At 45.0% G+C, this 19115-nt stretch overlaps 1 protein-coding gene and 1 long non-coding RNA gene across 3 annotated transcripts; both read left to right on the top strand.

Moving 5' to 3' along the window:
- The first annotated feature begins 100 nt into the window (after nt 1-100).
- GPALPP1 (GPALPP motifs containing 1) lies at nt 101-15162 on the top strand. 2 transcript variants are annotated; one of them, XM_028728814.2, is made up of 8 exons: nt 102-258; nt 2169-2307; nt 5378-5470; nt 6443-6524; nt 11865-11996; nt 12080-12244; nt 13885-13983; nt 14494-15162. In XM_028728814.2, the coding sequence occupies exons 1-8, from the start codon at nt 180-182 to the stop codon at nt 14707-14709; spliced, it is 1005 nt and encodes a 334-aa protein (XP_028584647.2). In that variant the 5' UTR covers nt 102-179; the 3' UTR covers nt 14710-15162. The 2 variants fall into 2 exon arrangements, with proteins under 2 accessions (XP_077786855.1, XP_028584647.2); XM_077930729.1 differs by lacking the exons at nt 13885-13983; nt 14494-15162 and adding an exon at nt 12578-12825 and having other exon boundaries at nt 101-258.
- Nucleotides 6532-10119, top strand: LOC144328071 (uncharacterized). The gene is made up of 2 exons (XR_013393318.1): nt 6532-6672; nt 9911-10119. It is a non-coding gene; the product is annotated as an uncharacterized LOC144328071 (long non-coding RNA).
- Nucleotides 15163-19115: the final 3953 nt, after the last annotated feature.

Genomic DNA, 19115 nt, shown 5'->3' with positions numbered 1-19115 from the left:
AAACTACGTCACCTCGCGACCGCGGCCAATAGCCGGCGAAGGAGGAGGAGGAAGACCCGCCCACTCTGTCCGCGAGCGCCGGAAGTGGGCTGCGGAAGGCCCTGAGGGGCGGAGAAGCCCGGGCGGAAGGGAGCAGCGAGGGAGGCCCGGCTAAACAAGAGGCACTTCCGGGTGCTGCCATGGCGTCGCGAGGAGCCGCGGGGCCCTCGCTGCCGGCGGAACCCGACCGAGCGGAGCCCTGCGAGGACTTCGGGCCGGGTGAGGAAGGGGTCGGGGTCCCGGGCAGGAGGGGATTTCGGCTCTTGCGAGGTTTGAGACGCGGGGAAGGCTAGCTTGGACGAGGCGTCTCAAACCACCTGGATAAGAATACTGTATATTATTGTATCTTGTATATATAAGAATATATAAATATTATTGTGTGTGTATATATATATATGTGTGTGTGTGTGTGTGTGTGTGTGTGTGTGTGTGTAATGTATATATAAGTATATAGAATATATATGTTGTGGAATATAAATATATAGAATATATATATTATTGTATGTGTGTATATATACATATGTGTGTGTGTATGTGAGTATATATAGATATAAACACCGCCTTTTTTCCTGACAGGGTTCAAGGCAGCTTACAGGTTAAAAGAACCCAAGAATCACGAATGCAGTTACTAAGTGCAAAACTACTATAATAATTCTATCAATGCTTAATGATTTGTTAATAGTTGTTGCCCTACCCCCAATTTTTTTTAGCTGTTCTTATTTTCAATCTGTAAGCCCAGGTTTTGAAGAAGATGCATTTTTGCATTGCTTAGCAAATTATTACTTGATGCTTAATTGTTTACTATAATAAAACATTAATAGCCGGAGTCTTACACTTTTTCAGTTAATAATGCTTGTTGGGTTTTGAAGGTTTTCCATGTTCTCCATAGTTAAATGAGGATTTCCTTTGATCTTATTTTTTGCTGGACTGTCAGAAGTGTAAAAGTTGTAGGAATCACAAAAGATATTGGCAGCTGTTACTATTTTCTGTTACACCTTTAACTGTGTAGCTATGCTATTTATGTGTTTCTTAATTGTAGGACTAATAATTTATCAGGTATGTTTCCTTTCCCAACTGCAGAGCAATTAAGTGTTTTCAGTCGTTTCCTGGTTACCTCAAGTCTTTTGTGAGCACGTTGCTTTATGTAGTTGCTCCCAATTTTTGATTTTGACTTATAAGCACTATAGTTCTCTTTTAAATAAAAAAAAAAAAAGAAATGAGGACTTTTGAATAAATATACCCCCGTCTAACTGTTGCCTCATGAGCAGCACAACCTGATCTGCTGTTGAGCCATTATTTACAGTGGTGCCCCGCAAGACGAATGCCTCGCTAGACAGAAAACCCGCTAGACGAAAGGGTTTTCCGTTTTGGAGGTGCTTCGCAAAACGAATTTCCTATGGGCTTGCTTCGCAAGACGAAAATGTCTTGCGAGTTCCTGCATGGGTTCCCCCCCCCCCTTTCCCCAAGCCGCTAAGCCACTTATCAGCTGATCCGCTAAGCCGCTCAACAGCTGATCTGCTAAGCCGCTTATCAGCTGATCCGCTAAGCCGCTTAACAGCTGATTGCTAAGCCTCTTAACAGCTGATCGCTAAGCCGCTTAACAGCTGATCCACTAAGCCGCTTATCAGCCGATCCGCTAAGCCGCTTAACAGCTGATCCGCTAAGCCGCTTAACAGCTGATCGCTAAGCCGCTTATCAGCCGATCCGCTAAGCCGCTTAACAGCTGATCGCTAAGCCGCTTATCAGCTGATCCGCTAAGCCGCTTAACAGCTGATCCGCTAAGCCGCTTAACAGCTGATCCGCTAAGCCGCTTATCAGCTGATCCGCTAAGCCCGCTAATAGCGCTAAGCCGCTAATGGGCTTGCTTCGCAAGACGGAAAAACTGCAAGACGAAGAGACTCGCGGAACGGATTATTTTCGTCTTGCGAGGCACCACTGTAATTGAAAATGCTTATCCTGTTCAACTGTGTTATGAAATTTAATCACCACAATATTTGAGATGGTTATCTAGATTCTGCCTAGACATTCAGTTTTGTATCAGTGATGTATTTCAAAACAATTGTTAGCTGTAAAATATATTATTTGGATAGTTTAGTCTAAATGTAAATGAGAAACTGTTAACTGTTTAGTTGTAGGGCCAGCGTTGCCACCAGACTACTATAGTAGTTCCGAAATACATGGTTGTGACAAAAAATGCACTTCTCCTAACGCACCTGGAGGAACAGTATGGGATTCTGAAGATGACAAAGATTCAAGTCCAACGCCCAGGTTAGTGCATTAGTGTGAACATAGGAAATTGCCTTGTATTGAACCAGGGCCATTAAGAGCTGTAATTTCCCAGCATTTTGGGGCTCGAGTGAACATTAACACAATCATTTAACATGTCGCAATCATTGGACAGACATACAACCATCATGCAATCACGGCATTAGATCAGAGCTTTCCAAACTTTTTCATGTTTGTGACACGCTTTTCAAACATGCATCATTTCACAACACAGTAATTCAGTTTTACTAGCAAACCGGCGATTAAACCAGCCCCTTTCCAGTCCCAGGAGGAGCGCGGGGAGCGTTCGTGTAACACACCTACACATTGCAGCTGACACACAAATGTGTCGCAACACACAGTTTGGAAAGCTCTGTATTAGGTGGTAACAGTATGTCGCGACTTCTTTTTTCAACTTCTGAACCTTTGGCAGGCAAACGCTATGGAGGATTTACTTGTTTTGTTTAAAACTGTTCTTCTCAAAAAAAGTTAGATTTCCTACAGCTTCTTCATGGTATGATAGTTAAATAAGAGAACCTTTGGGGGCTGGTCACAATCTAAGGCATTAAAGGTAAAGGTACCCCTGCCCGTACGGGCCAGTCTTGCCAGACTCTAGGGTTGTGCACCCATCTCACTCAGGAGGCCAAGGGCCAGCGCTGTCCGGAGACACTTCCGGGTCACGTGGCCAGCGTGACAAGCTGCATCTGGCGAGCCAGAGCCGCATACGGAAACGCCGTTTACTTTCCCGCTAGTAAGCTGTCCCTATTTATCTACTTGCACTCAGAGGTGCTTTCGAACTGCTAGGTTGGCAGGCGCTGGGACCGAGCAACAGGAGCGCACCCCGCCGCGGGGATTCGAACCGCCAACCTTTCGATCGGCAAGCCCTAGGCGCTGAGGCTTTTACCCACAGCGCCACCCGCATCCCTATCTAAGGCATTAAGGCTACAATAAATCATAAAGTAAAACAATTCAGAATAAAACATTACTGAAGAAAGTCAAATATATATATTCAAAGCAACATAATTAACAGGAAACTAAAATATCATCTTAAAGGTTTCAAAATAAAACATTACAAAGAAGGTCAACTACAGAATGCACATTTAACACAGCAAAGTAACAGAAAAAAGTTATCTTAAACATTTTTTTAAAAAATACTAAAGGAAGTCAAGTATGAAATGCAAATTTAAAACAGCATAATTAGCAATTTAATAATATTATTAATAAAAAATCATAAACATATCTGATACTGTTGAGGACCAATCCTGCCAATGGTGGTTCATGGTGAGCAGCGGCTGTAGGAGCTCAGGCTTGATGACCAGGGTCTGCACTGACAGCCAAGGTGGTCTGGTCTTTTCAGCAGCCTCAGCTTTTGTAGTTGGAGTCAGTCAGGGCCCTGCCCTGCCCTGTCCTGTCCTCCCAGGCCAGGTGGAAAAAGGCTTGCAAAGCATAGAGCAGGTCTCGCAGCCATGATGGTCTGTTACATAAATGATTTTATTTACTGTATTTTTCGCTCTATAAGACGCACCCGACCATAGGACGCACTTGTTTTAGAGGGGGAGAACAAGGGGGAAAAATTATCCCCCTCTCTGCTCAGTGCCCCTTCAGCGAAGCAGCAGGAGAAACAGAGCCCGTTTCGCTGAAGCGGCGCTGCGCATCTCTCCCTCTCTCCTGAAGCCAGGAGAGTCTTGCTCTCCCGGCTTGAGCAAAAGAAACCCGAAGCCTTTAGAGCACAGCGCGAGTTCCCGCTGCGCTCCAAAGCCGCCTGAAGCCTTCGGAGCGCAGCGGGAACTCGCACTGCGCTCCAAAGGCTTTGGGTTCCTTTCGCTGAAGCCAGGAGAGTCTTGCCGTCCTGGCTTCAGCAAAAGGAACCTGAAGCCTTCGGAGCACAGCACGAGTTCCCACAGCGCTCCAAAGGCTTCAGGCGGCTATCCCTGAAGCCTGGAGAGCGAGAGGGGTCGGTGCGCACCGACCCCTCTCGCTCTCCAGGCTTCAGCGAAAGCAACGCGAAGCCTGCGGAGGGAGCGCTCCCTCTGCACTTTGGAGGCTTCGCGTTGCTATCGCTGAAGCCAAGGAGCCTACATTCACTCCATAGGACGCACACACATTTCCCCTTAATTTTTGGAGGGGGAAAGTACGTCTTATAGAGCGAAAAATACGGTAGTATTAAAATTGAAAAAAGTTTTGTTAAGGCACAGAAAAATGTATATACTGATTGAAGCATATAAGTTTTAAAATTAATATGGATATGCAGGACATCATGGATATGCTCACCATTGGCAAATGAATTTTTAAATCTGGTAAGAACCCCCACCTCTAGAGAAGGTTAAAGAGAGTCTCAGAGAGGCATCTTGTTGCTTTCCCAGTCATTTCCAGACTCCCCTCAGCTAGGGAGGTGGCTGGCAATTTGTCTTTGCATTTATGCTGGACTGCCAAAGTTTGTTGAATTCATGCACACTGATGTAAAAGGTAAAGGACCCCTGGACAATTAAGTCCAGTCAAAGGCGACTATGGGGTGCGGCGCTCATCTCTCTTTAAAGCTGAGGGAGCCAGCGTTTGTCCACAGATAGCTTTCCGAGTCATGTGGCCAACATGACTAAACTGCTTCTGGCTCAATGGGACACTGACATAAACCAGAGCACATGGAAACACTGTTTACCTTTCCGTCGTAGCTGTACCTATTTATCTACTTGCACTAGTGTGCTTTCAAACTACTAGGTTGGCAGGAGCTGGGACCGAGCAACAGGAGCTCACCCTGTTGCACAGATTCAAACCGCCGACCTTCTGATCAACAAGCCCAAGAGGCTCAGTGGTTTAGACCACATACCTTTACACTGATGTATATAATAGTTGACTCTGCTGCTCAGTTGGGAATATGGCTTACTATATAGGCGAGCCATTTATATTATCAAAGTTGCTCTGAACTAATAGCTTTCCAATGCTGTTACCATGGACCTAGACGACACATACAGGATATGAGATGCAGTTCTTGAAAGAAAATGCAGGCTTTTCTTTTCAAAGTGTAGGTAATTGCTGTTCACATTTTAGTAATTAAGTGCTTTCATTCTATTTGCAGAAAACACAGACGCTATCAGGAAGATGACGATGATGGATTCTTTGGACCTGCTCTTCCTCCTGGCTTTAAAAAACCAGATGAATCCCCAGAAAGGTAAATATCCCCCCAAGAATCCACAGTGTCTGAAAGAGTTAGCAGAACGCTTTATGACCTCTGTATTTCTGTACAGTGGTGCCCCGCAAGACGAATGCCTCGCAAGATGAAAAACTCGCTAGACGAAAGGGTTTTCCGTTTTTTGAGTCGATCCGCAAGACGAATTTCCCTATGGGCTTGCTTCGCAAGACGAAACGTCTTGCGAGTTTGTTTCCTTTTTCTTAAAGCCGCTAAGCCGTTAATAGCCATGCTTCGCAAGACGAAAAAACCGCAAGACGAAGAGACTCGTGGAACGGATTAATTTCGTCTTGTGAGGCACCACTGTATGTAAAAAAACAACAACACCCCAATCAGCAACTAAAGTGTTGAAAACAGACTTGAGGTTGGTTACTCCAGGAAATGGCTTGTCCGGAAACAGACTTGCCATTGGAAAGGTCTTCAAAGGTAATCTCATCCAACTTGGTGATGCAGAAATTTCATGGCTACACCCTCCCTGAAAGGTGGCCGTCCAGCCTCCTCTTTCAAACTTTCTGCAAAGAAGGGACCACCACCTTCGAAAGTAGTTTGTTCCATTGTTGAATATCTTGTGCTATTGGGTTTTTCCTATGGTTTACTTGAAATCTCCCCCCCCCCTTTAGCTATTTGAACCCATTGGTTTGAGTCCTGCTCTCTGGAACAACAGGGTACAAATTACTCTCAAGTTACTCTCGTCATTATAGCCTTTCAAATGTTTATAGATTGCTTTCAGAATTGCAGAGAACAGTTGTATCAAATGGATGGGAGGAATTTGGAATAGTAAAGGCTCTGAGTGAGTAGCACTTGCCACCACAAGCTCCTTGTTAATAACTCCAAAATCAGAAGAGAAAATGTTTTTAGGGCCATTATTAAGTGTACTTTTGTACATTGTAGCAACTTTCATTATTTCTCTGACTTTAAATTGAAATGTAAAATGATTTTTTTCCTCTTCATGAGGCCTGTTATAGGTCCTGCCTTACCACCTGGCTTTAAGAAACCATCAGAAGCTGCTGAAGAAAACATATATTATGCAACCCAGGTGTGTAGAAACAATAATCCTGAAACAACAGATCCTGCTTTTTATTTGTGGAGCATGTTTGGAACAATGCACACACAGACACACACACACACACACACGCCTATACGTACACACTCAAAACCTAACCCACATTTATTCATCTGACAAGGTTTGTTGTTGTTGTTGTTTAGTCGTTTAGTCGTGTCCGACTCTTCGTGACCCCATGGACCAGAGCACGCCAGGCACCTCTGTCCTCCACTACCTCCCGCAGTTTGGTCAAACTCATGCTGGTAACCTCGAAAACACTATCCAACCATCTCGTCCTCTGTCGCCCCCTTCTCCTTGTGCCCTCCATCTTTCCCAGCATCAGTGTCTTCTCCAGGGAGTCTTCTCTTCTCATGAGGTGGCCAAAGTACTGGAGCCTCAGCTTCACGATCTGTCCTTCCAGTGAGCACTCAGGTCTGATTTCCTTAAGAATGGATGCATTTGATCTTCTTGCCGTCCATGGGACTCTCAAGAGTCTTCTCCAGCACCATAATTCAAAAGCATCAATTCTTCGGCGATCAGCCTTCTTTATGGTCCAGCTCTCACTTCCATACATCACTACTGGGAAGACCATGGCTTTAACTATACGGACCTTTGTTGGCAAGGTGACATCTCTACTTCTCAAGATGCTGTCTAGGCCTGTCATTGCCCTTCTCCCAAGAAGCAGGCGTCTTTTAATTTCGTGGCTGCTGTCACCATCTGCAGTGATCATGGAGCCCAAGAAAGTAAAATCTCTCACTGCCTCCATTTCTTCCCCTTCTATTTGCCAGGAGGTGATGGGACCAGTGGCCATGATCTTCGTTTTTTTGATATTGAGCTTCAGACCATATTTTGCGCTCTCCTCTTTCACCCTCATTAAAAGGTTCTTTAATTCCTCCTCACTTTCTGCCATCAAGGTTGTGTCATCTGCATATCTGAGGTTGTTGATATTTCTTCCGGCAATCTTAATTCCATCTTGGGATTCATCCAGCCCAGCCTTTCGCATGATGTATTCTGCATATAAATTAAATAAGCAGGGAGACAAAATACAGCCTTGTCGTACTCCTTTCCCAATTTTGAACCAATCAGTTGTTCCATATCCAGTTCTAACTGTAGCTTCTTGTCCCACATAGAGATTTCTCAGGAGACAGATGAGGTGATCAGGCACTCCCATTTCTTTAAGAACTTGCCATAGTTTGCTGTGGTCGACACAGTCAAAGGCTTTTGCATAGTCAATGAAGCAGAAGTAGATGTCTTTCTGGAACTCTCTAGCTTTCTCCATAATCCAGCGCATGTTTGCAATTTGGTCTCTGGTTCCTCTGCCTCTTCTAAATCCAGCTTGCACTTCTGGGAGTTCTCGATCCACATACTGCTTGAGCCTTCCTTGTAGAATTTTAAGCATAACCTTGCTAGCGTGTGAAATGAGTGCAATTGTGCGGTAGTTGGAGCATTCTTTGGCACTGCCCTTCTTTGGGATTGGGATGTAGACTGATCTTCTCCAATCTTCTGGCCACTGCTGAGTTTTCCAAATTTGCTGGCATATTGAGTGTAGCACCTTAACAGCATCATCTTTTAAAATTTTAAATAGTTCAGCTGGAATACCATCACTTCCACTGGCCTTGTTATTTGCAGTGCTTTCTAAGGCCCATTTGACTTCACTTTCCAGGATGTCTGGCTCAAGGTCAGCAACCATACTACCTGGGGTGTACGAGGCATCCATTTCTTTCTGGTATAGTTCCTCTGTGTATTCTTGCCACCTCTTCTTGATGTCTTCTGCTTCTGTTAGGTCCTTACCACTTTTGTCTTTTATTATGGTAATCTTTGTACGAAATGTTCCTTTCATATCTCCAATTTTCTTGAACAGATCTCTGGTTCTTCCCATTCTGTTGTTTTCCTCTATTTGTTTGCATTGCTCATTTAAGAAGGCCTTCTTGTCTCTCCTTGCTGTTCTTTGGAAATCTGCATTCAATTTCCTGTATCTTTCACTATCTCCCTCACATTTTGCTTGCCTTCTCTCCTCCGCTATTTGTAAGGCCTCGTTGGACAGCCACTTTGCTTTCTTGCATTTCCTTTTCATTGGGATGGTTTTCGTTGCTGCCTCCTGTACAATGTTACGAGCCTCCATCCATAGTTCTTCAGGCACTCTGTCCACCAAATCTAAATCCTTAAACCTGTTCGTCACTTCCACTGTGTATTCATAAGGGATTTGACTTAGATTGTATCTTACCGGCCCAGTGGTTTTTCCTACTTTCTTCAGTTTAAGCTTGAATTTTGCTATAAGAAGCTGATGATCTGAGCCACAGTCAGCTCCAGGTCTTGTTTTTGCTGACTGTATAGAGCTTCTCCATCTTTGGCTGCAGAGAATATAATCAATCTGATTTCGATGCTGCCCATCTGGTGATGTCCATGTGTAGAGTCGTCTCTTGTGTTGTTGGAAAAGCGTGTTTGTGATGACCAGCTTGTTCTCTTGACAGAACTCTATTAGCCTTTGCCCTGCTTCGTTTTGATCTCCAAGGCCAAACTTGCCAGTTGTTCCTTTTATCTCTTGATTCCCTACTTTAGCATTCCAGTCCCCTATAATGAGAAGAACATCCTTCTTTGGTGTCACTTCTATAAGGTGTTGTAAGTCTTCATAGAACTGGTCAATTTCAGTTTCTTCAGCACCAGCAGTTGGGGCATAAACTTGGATTACTGTGATGTTAAAAGGTCTGCCTTGGATTCGTATCGAGATCATTCTATCATTTTTGAGATTGCATCCCAGTACAGCTTTCGCCACTCTTTTGTTGACTATGAGGGCCACTCCATTTCTTTTACGGGTTTCTTGCCCACAGTAGTAGATGTGATGGTCATCCGAACTGAATTCGCCCATTCCCGTCCATTTTAGTTCACTGATGCCCAGGATGTCAATATTTATTCTTGCCATCTCATTTTTGACCACCTCCAACTTACCCAGGTTCATGGTTCTTACATTCCAGGTTCCTATGCAATATTTTTCTTTACAGCATTGGACTTTCCTTTCGCTTCCAGGCATATCCGCAACTGAGCGTCCTTTCGGCTTTGGCCCAGCCGCTTCATCAGCTCTGGATCTACTTGTACTTGCCCTCCGCTCTTCCCCAGTAGCATGTTGGACGCCTTCCGACCTGAGGGGCTCATCTTCCAGCGTCATAACTTTTATATGCCTGTTGTCTTTGTCCATGGAGTTTTCTTGGCAAGGATACTGGAGTGGCTTGCCGGTTCCTCCTCCAGGTGGATCACGTTTGGTCAAAACTCTCCACTATGACCTGTTCATCTTGTGTGCCCTGCTCGGCATAGTTCATAGCTTCTTTGAGTTCTTCAAGCCCCTTCGCCACGGCAAGGCAGTGATCCATGAAGGGGCTGACAAGGTTACATATATGTTAACTCTGTAACACTTTGATTTGCAAATGCCTTGGTTGTTGAGTAAAGTTGTATACACAAAATTTGAAACACAAAGGAGCAGGTCAAATAGAAGTTTCACAAGCTTTAAGATGCCACAGGTTCTTCATTCTCTTAAATGTAAAATTTCCTGGAAACGAAAATATCTGGCAGATGAAAATATATGGTAAGAAAGATAGTTGTCTCGAGTTCCATTCAGATTATATCATGGCCTTATAAAGAAGAAAATGGATGTTATTCCTTTCCCTTACTTACTTTGCAGCACAGACTGCAATAGAGCAGTGTTCCCCAACCTTGGGCCTCCAGCTGTTTTTGGACTACAACTCCCATCATCCCTCGCTAGCAAGACCAGTGGTCAAGGATGATGGGAATTGTAGTCCAAAAACAGCTGGAGGCCCAAGGTTGGGGAACACTGCAATAGAGCACTGCTCCCCCCTGGCTCATGACTGATGTGGGCTTTTCCTTCCCACCCAAGTAAAGGGTGAAGCTCAGGAACACACCCTGTGTTACCCAGAGTGCAAAGGCAGCCTTCGCTCCCCAAATCCCTCCCAGATCTCAGAAGAACATGTCAATCTCTTACCATTCAGAACCTAAACTTTGAGTAGCAAGAACTCCAAGAACTGTCTAGGCACATGGAAATTCTGGAATCCCGAGGTTGGCAAGTGCGCGCGCACACACCTGTGGTCAAATTATGAAACCATATTAGAAATAAAAGTTACGGGGAAAGCAGGCAAAATACAACAAAATAAACCAGAGCACTGTGGCTCTAAAACTGGCTAATCTTCGCCTTTCCACTACAATATACCGTCTTTTTTGCTCTATAAGACTCACTTTTTCCCTCCTAAAAAGGGGAAATGTGTGTGTGTGTTATGGAGCAAATGCAGGCTACCCAGCTATCCCAGAAGCCAGAACAGCAAGAGGGATGGCTGCTTTCGCTGCGCAGCTATCCCTCTTGTTCTGGCTTCTGGGATTCAGAATATATTTTTTTTCTTGTTTTCCTCCTCCAAAAACTAGGTGCGTCTTATGGTCTGGTGCGCTTCTTATAGAGCGAAAAATAAGGTGATACTTCTAGTCTATGAGTAGGCAGTGAGAATGTTCAGCTTCCCAGTGAAAATATAAAACTGTTTAAGAAAATAAACAGCAAGATTCAAACACCCTGGTCCAATAGGATTGGTGTTTCTGCTGAGTAGTGCTCTGTGACCCTGGAGGGTAGCAACAAGGAAATGTGTCTTTAACCTGTCCTTGCAGAATGCACTGTGTAACTAATGGTACCTGTGGAAAAACCATTGTAAAAGCTCAGCAACTTCAACCCTAAAAAATGCTCCACAACTTTGGTGTAAAATTGTAAAAAAAAGCTCAACAACCTCCGTCGGCCCTCACACATGTTCATTTCTTCAAATCACACCCTCTTTGAAAAAGGTTTGGGCACCCCTGCTGTAGACCCAGGGATGACTGGGGAGTCAGGAGACGCATGGCTTCAAATGTTTAAAGATAAAGTTTCTGTTCCTTACGATTGCAGAAAGGAAACTGTGTCTTCTCCACAATTCAAAGCAGATATTGTGTTTTCCACAGCAGCTGCCTAAAATTCCCTCATACCTTGTAAACAGCTTTGTCTACTGGTATGTTCTTTATTCCTTTCACTTGTGCAACACTTTTCATCACAATAATAATAACGAAGATTTGGCTAAAATCCATACATTTGGTTTTTAAACAAATACGCAAATTGAGCCACTTAGACTAATTCATCATTTTGCCACATCTTGGTTTCTGGTAAAGAGAGTTACATTGGCCTTAGGGGAAAACCATGTTAAGTGAGAGATGTAAGGAATGTATTAAGTAGACGAACAAGATACAAAATAAGTATGTTTATTTTGAGAAATACAGGGTTGATGGAATTTGTTTGTATTTCATGTTGTAATAAAGACTACGGATAGCAGCGAAGAGGAGGAAGACTTGATTGGCCCAATGCCTGCCAAAGGACCAGTAGAATCCAGCACAACTAGAGAGATTGAATGTCGAGCTCAGAGAATGAAAGATAAACTTCTCGGTAAAGATGTGAGTTTCATTCCTGATTGTTTTATTTTTAAGCCTTGTCACCTTTAGGCGTGCTTCTAATTTTGTTGGTCTACTGTTTAAAGGATGGACCCAAACAAGCTAAAAGGGAATCTTGGATGACGGATCTACCACCAGAACTCAAAAGCTTTGGACTCGGTCCACGGACATTCAAAAGAAGAGCTGATGACAAATCGGGAGATAGATCCATTTGGACTGATACCCCAGCCGACAGAGAAAAGAAAGCCCAGGTAAGCCTTCGTTTGCCCACATGCCCTCCTATATACACACCACTCTGGTGTACACATGGGACTCTTTGCTTGTGCGAGGGCATCTTTAGTCACAAAGAGACAGCTGCGCAGTTGGAGGAGCTGCATGTGCATATTGCTTCGGAACCATTCTGCTTCGTAAAGCAGAACATTTAATTAGGCTCAGGGCCTAGGATGCTGGTCTTGCCAGCATTGCCGAGGTGGCAGCTGCTATTAGCGTTGCAGCTTCAGTACAGGGGGAAAGCCAAGCAAGGGACTTTTGAGGGACAGGGAAAGCAGCTGGGTTGCAGTAGAAGGATTTTGTCTTGCTTTTAGACACATCCAGTTTTGCCCCTGCGAAAGGCTGAGCTGGATGAATCCCTAGCCGGAATTAAGATTGCTGGAAGAAATATCAACAACCTCAGATATGCAGACGACACAACCTTGATGGCAGAAAGTGAGGAGGAATTAAGGAACCTTTTATTGAGGGTGAAAGAGGAGAGCACAAAATGTGGTTTGAAGCTCAACATCAAAAAACGAAGATCATGACCACTGGTCCCATCACCTCCTGGCAAGTAGAAGGGGAAGAAATGGAGATGTTGGGAAAGATGGAGGGCACAAGGAGAAAGGGATGACAGAGGACGAGATGGTTGGACAGTGTTCTCGAAGTTACCAGCATGAGTTTGACCAAACTGCGGGAGGCAGTGGAAGACAGAAGTGCCTGGTGTGCTCTGGTCCAGGGGGTCACGAAGAGTCAGACACGACTAAACGACTAAACAACAACATGTTTTGCCCCGCTTGCCTTACCCACGGTACCACGGTAGCTGTTGTGAAATAAGTCCTCGGCTTGGGTCACATTTGCTACGAGATGGAACTGTAACATGGCTGCTCTCACAGAACAGGCCCCCGAGAGTCCTGTGCTCTGTTCTCAGTGCTGTGTGGGGAGTCCAATGTGGTGTGTCCACTCTGCTTCTTCGACAGCCTGACCAGATGTAAACAAAGTTGGTCTGGAAGTGGCACGGAACACTAGCATCCGGCTGTCTTGACATTGCCACACTCATAGCTGTTCTTTAAGCTACAGAGGCTGGAGAGAGCGGAATGGAGGAAAGGTGGAGGGACAGAGGCTGAACAAGAGTCATTTGTCTGGGCTAAATAAGCCCGGTGGTGAGCCAGAAACGCAGCAGCCTTTCCAGGATTGCAGAAGGAGCGGGGAGGATTGATGGACTAGGGAGAATTGCAGTGTGAGCATTTGCACTCTAGATGACACTCCAGTATAGCATTACGTGAAAGGGTGTGGGGTAAACAAGCGTAACAGAAAAAGCAACATCAGAGATAAGGAAAATGCCAGCGGCCCTCTGATGAGCAAGGCTTCTTGCCTCCTGAAGTATGAATAGAAAATGGAACCTTGGCGCTCCCTTATTCTGAAACGAGAGAGCTGGGGCTTGCAGCATTCTGAGAGTTTCAAATGGGAGAAGTATTCCAACCTGTTAATCTAGATTGGGTGCTCTGCACTTATACAGTGAACATGCCTGAAAAGCACGGCTGGTAATTTCCTTGCATTAAGAAGCAGATTTGTGCTCCAGACAGATCGATTTAAGTATAGATAGCCTTTGGTGCCTGCTAACCAGTTGTTTATTTGTCAGGAAGCGCCAGATGCGAAAAAGTCCATCAGTAAGGATGATGCAGAAGTTCTCCTGTCCGAGAAAGACAAAAGACTGGTTGAGCAGTTGTCTTCATACAATGTATGTATCATTTCACGTTTCCCCTCTTCCTTTTTCTCTTTAGTGATGTTTCTTTCAATGGGAATATATCTAATGCAACTTTGATTATGAGGTGGCATAGAAATGCCATTTATAAATAGGTAGAGAAGGACCCTCAATGATCTTTTATCCTTGTGTGGCCCTTAGAGGTTTGTTAGAAATCCTTATCAAACCGCTTGTAGAAATATAACTTCTTTAAACTTCTTGAAATTGGAATGGAGAAATGGCAAAGGAAGGATTAACCTGACGTTCATTTGGATTCTTGGTACTTATTTCCTTTGGTTCTACTTTTAAAAATTTATAAGTGCAGTGGTGTCCTATACATGTCTACTCAGAAGTAAGCCTCAGTTCACAGGGACATCCTCCTAGGTGAGCGAGTGTAGGATTGCAGCCCTTTGTTAAAAGGTCTCCATTTTTATCTCTACTTTTCTTCAGCCTGGATAATTATTGTAATAGTTTCCAGCTGAGTTGTTTTTTCTTCTTCTTATCAAGGACTCTCAGAGATCTGAATCTCTTATGGATTTGCATCAGAAAAAGCTGAAGAGCAAAGCTTCCGAGGAGAAGAAGCCGCAGGAGAGGCGACCATTTGACCGTGACCAAGATCTCCAGGTCCATCGCTTTGATGAAGCACAAAAAAGAGCTCTCCTAAAGAAATCTAGAGACTTGGGCACTAGGTTTTCCCATGGCAAATGCAATATGTTTCTGTAATGTAAGCAGGCAATGATAGTGAAGGTATAGTTGTGTGCTATTTAAAAACATCATGTAGTAGTACTATATAATAAAACATCTTTTTTGTATATACAATAAATGTATAAAAAGCTTTTTAAAAATAGGTCAGAGTTTTATAGCTTGTTCAGGACCCCTTGGGTTTTTCCCAAAACGTTATTGAAATTAATAGGCCTATTATGATCAATCAAGTTTTAAATAGTCATATGCACTCCCCTGTGTGGATTTCGAGGAAAGTAATTGGCTCAGATTCCTCATTTGTTTATGGAGCCATTCAGATTTAATTGACAGAAATACGTCATATTTCAGAATTTGAAGTTTGGGCCTGATAATGAGAAATGGAAATGGGCAGATAATGTGAATATTGCCATAATTACTTACATGTATATTTGACAGGAGGGTAAGTAAAGCATTCTGTCTTTCTATACCCAAAAATGTCTCGGCCTATTGTATTTTATAGCATCTTCCATTCTTGGATGAGGTAAGCAACTGTGGATAACGGGGGCAGATTTGTTAATTAGACTGGAATGTAGTAGAAATGGTTACTCACCAGGGCATTATGCTTCTAATAGATGGGTGAAAAAGATGTTTAGCTTTTCCTATAATTGTAGTGCACTTTTCAAACTTCTTCTCTCTGGATCAAATACAGTGGTACCTTGGGTTAAGAACTTAAATCGTTTTGGAGGTCCGTTCTTAACCAGAAACTGTTCTTAATCTGAAGCACCACTTTAGCTGATGGGGCCTCCTGCTGTTGCCGCCGGAGCACAATTTCTGTTCTCATCCTGAAGCAAAGTTCTTAACCCGAGGTATTATTTCTGGGTTAGCGGAGTCTGTAACCTGAAGCGTATGTAACTTGAAATGTATGTAACCTAAGGTACCACCATTAGGATATCCATAAAGAAGAGGAGGTAATGGAGCAAAATTTCAATCCCATACAGTCTTCTTAAAGATACAGAGGACCTAACTGATATATTCTGTACACACAATATTTGCCACACACAATATTTAAAGAGAGAAAATACTGAAATTGATTTCAAAACCAATTAATTCAATCTGCGAGATGACGGGAGGAGACTCGGCAAATATGCACCCTAAATGTTAGCGAAGTTGGAACAGTCACCTGGGCCAAGATAATGAGACAGTCAAGAAAACTGAAAGTGGTAATGCTTTCCAAACAACGAGCAAAGGATTAGAGGCAATTCTCTTTCTCCAAAGGGTTCGCTTCCTTCTCTGTCAACATATCTGCACAACATCAAGTCAATATGGATTCAATAAATCCCTTACTTCATGGGTGGGGGGAAATAAGGTCCCCTAGTTCACTGGCACAGGGACGCGGGTGGCGCTGTGGGTTAAACCACAGACCCTAGGGCTTGCTGATCAGAAGGTTGCGGTTTGAATCTCCGCGACGGGGTGAGCTCCCGTTGCTCGGTCCCTGCTCCTGCCAACCTAGCAGTTCGAAAGCACGTCAAAGTGCAAGTAGATAAATAGGTACCGCTCCGGCGGGAAGGTAAGCAGCGTTTCCGTGCGCTGCTCTGGTTCGCCAGAAGCAACTTAGTCCTGCTGGCCACATGACCCGGAAGCTGTACGCCGGCTCCCTCGGCCAGTAAAGCGAGATGAGCGCCGCAACCCCAGAGTCGGCCACGACTGGACCTAATGGTCAGGGATCTCTTTACCTTTACCTAGTTCACTAGCACAGCAAGTGACCAGAGAAAATAAAATGCAGAGCTAGAAAAAGTCAATTAAGTGCTGCCCAAATTGTGATGCTGAGGAAGACAATGGCCAAGAGGTTGCCTGACACTTGGGTGAAAGGCTGAAGTCATCCGGAGTTTTGGAATGTGTTGTCAGCAATATGCTGATGACACACAGCTCTACTTTATATATTCAGGTGTGGCAGTAGATGTGCTGGACGGCTGCCTTGCCTCAATAATGGACTGGATGAGAGCCAATAAGTAAAGGTAAAGGTACCCCTGCCCGTACGGGCCAGTCTTGACAGACTCTAGGGTTGTGCGCCCATCTCAATCAAGAGGCCGGGGGCCAGCGCTGTCTGAAGACACTTCCGGGTCACGTGGCCAGCGTGACAAAGCTGCATCTGGTGAGCCAGCGCAGCACACGGAAACGCCGTTTACCTTCCCGCTGGTAAGCGGTCCCTATTTATCTACTTGCACCCGGGGGTGCTTTCGAACTGCTAGGATTCGAACCGCCGACCTTTTGATCGGCAAGCCCTAGGCGCTGAGGCTTTTACCCACAGCGCCACCCGTGTCCCACGAGAGCCAATAAAGTGAAGTCCAATTCATGGTTAGCGGGTGGTTCCCTAGACTGGATGAGTGGGAAGTGGCCTGCTCTTGATGGCGTTACACATCCCTCTGGAGGAGGCTGTACACAGCTTGGGGATCCTGGATCCATTGCTGTTGTTTGAGGTTCAGGTGGCCTCGGTGGTAAGGAATGCCTTCCATCAGCTTCAGTTGGTGGCCCAGCTGCACCCCTATTGTCTTACGCTCTAGTAACCTCTAGCAGCCACGAAATTAAAAGACGCCTGCTTCTTGGGAGAAAAGCAATGACAAACCTAGACAGCATCTTAAAAAGCAGAGACATCACCTTGCCAACAAAGGTCCGTATAGTAAAAGCTATGGTTTTCCCAGTAGTGATGTATGGAAGTGAAAGTTGGACCATAAAGAAGGCTGATCGCCGAAGAATTGATGCTTTTGAATTATGGTGCTGGAGGAGACTCTGGAGAGTCCCATGGACTGCATGAAGATCAAATCTCTCCATTCTCAAGGAAATCAGCCCTGAGTGCTCACTGGAAGGACAGATTGTGAAGCTGAGGCTCCAATACTTTGGCCACCTCATGAGAAGAGAAGACTCCCTGGAAAAGACCCTGAAGTTGGGAAAGGGGAAGGGGACGACAGAGGACGAGATGGTTGGATAGTGTTCTCGAAGCTACCAGCATGAGTTTGACTAAACTGCGGGAGGCAGTGGAAGACAGAAGTGCCTGGCGTGCTCTGGTCCATGGGGTCACGAAGAGTCGGACACGACTAAACAACAACAACAAAACCTCTAGGTGAGATTGCTGCAACATGTTACATGTGGGGCTGCCTCTGAAAATGGCTCAGAAACTTCAGCTGGTGCAGAATTCAGCGGCCAGATTGCTCACCAGGGCAAGATGGTTTGAGCCTATAATGTCAATCCTGGCTTGGCCACACTGGCTGCCAATTAGTTTCCCCATTCAAAGTGCTGGTTTTGACCTATAAATGAAGGGTGGCATAGAAATTTAATATGGCTGGAGGGTGGTATATACATTTAATAAAGTTCAGCCCAAGCTAGATGTCAATAACAAGAATATATTACCAAAATTGCTAGACCAGACTATTCCAACCACAAATCAATTCACTCTTGCTAGGAAGAAGTGAGTTGCTGCCTCCAAGGGCAACAGGAAGTGTATGAGACCCAAGACTTAAGAGCAGTTTGATTGTTTTCTTGAGGAGATAACTCCAAACCTGTGGTTTCGCATTAATGTACTTGAGCCTTGGACTTGTGCACTTCCTGTTGCCCTTGGAGGCAGCATTTTGCTTCTTCCTTTGTTCAAACCTGAAACCGGGACTGATAATTAAAGGTAAAGGGACCCCTGACCATTAGGTCCAGTTGTGGCCGACTCTGGGGTTGCGGCGCTCATCTCTTTATTGGCTGAGGGAGCCGGCGTACAGCTTCCGGGTCATGTGGCCAGCATGACTAAGCCGCTTCTGGCGAACCAGAGCAGCGCACGGAAACGCCGTTTACCTTCCCGCTGGAGCGGTACCTATTTATCTACTTGCACTTTGACGTGCTTTCGAACTGCTAGGTTGGCAGGAGTTGGGACCGAGCAATGGGAGCTCACCCCGCCGTGGGGATTCGAACCGCCGACCTTCTGATCAGCAAGTCCTAGGCTCTGTGGTTTAACCCACAGCGCCAAGTTCATCTGAATGTTGAAGAATAATTTGCCTCAAATGGAAAGAAAGGATTGTTCCATGGAAAGGAATAGGAGTTTGTGAGCATAAGGGTCCATCTACATCTGTTCACATAACACTAACTATTATGTCTGAAGCACTTCTTGGTGTATACTTTTGTGTATACTCGGTGTATACTTATATACAAGGGCTGACCTTACTATTAGGTTCCCAAGCTAACAGGTGCATTAAAGGTAAAAGGTAAAGGTACCCCTGCCCGTACGGTCCAGTCTTGACAGACTCTAGGGTTGTGCGCCCATCTCACTCAAGAGGCCGGGGGCCAGCGCTGTCCGGAGACACTTCCGGGTCACGTGGCCAGCGTGACAAGCTGCATCTGGCGAGCCAGCGCAGCACACGGAAACGCCGTTTACCTTCCCACCAGTAAGCGGTCACCCGGGGGTGCTTTCG

Source organism: Podarcis muralis, chromosome 6 (genome assembly GCF_964188315.1).
Source record: "Podarcis muralis chromosome 6, rPodMur119.hap1.1, whole genome shotgun sequence".
NCBI lineage: Eukaryota > Metazoa > Chordata > Lepidosauria > Squamata > Lacertidae > Podarcis > Podarcis muralis.
Note: the sequence above shows the minus strand (reverse complement) of the source record. Positions and strands in the feature narration are given on the sequence as shown.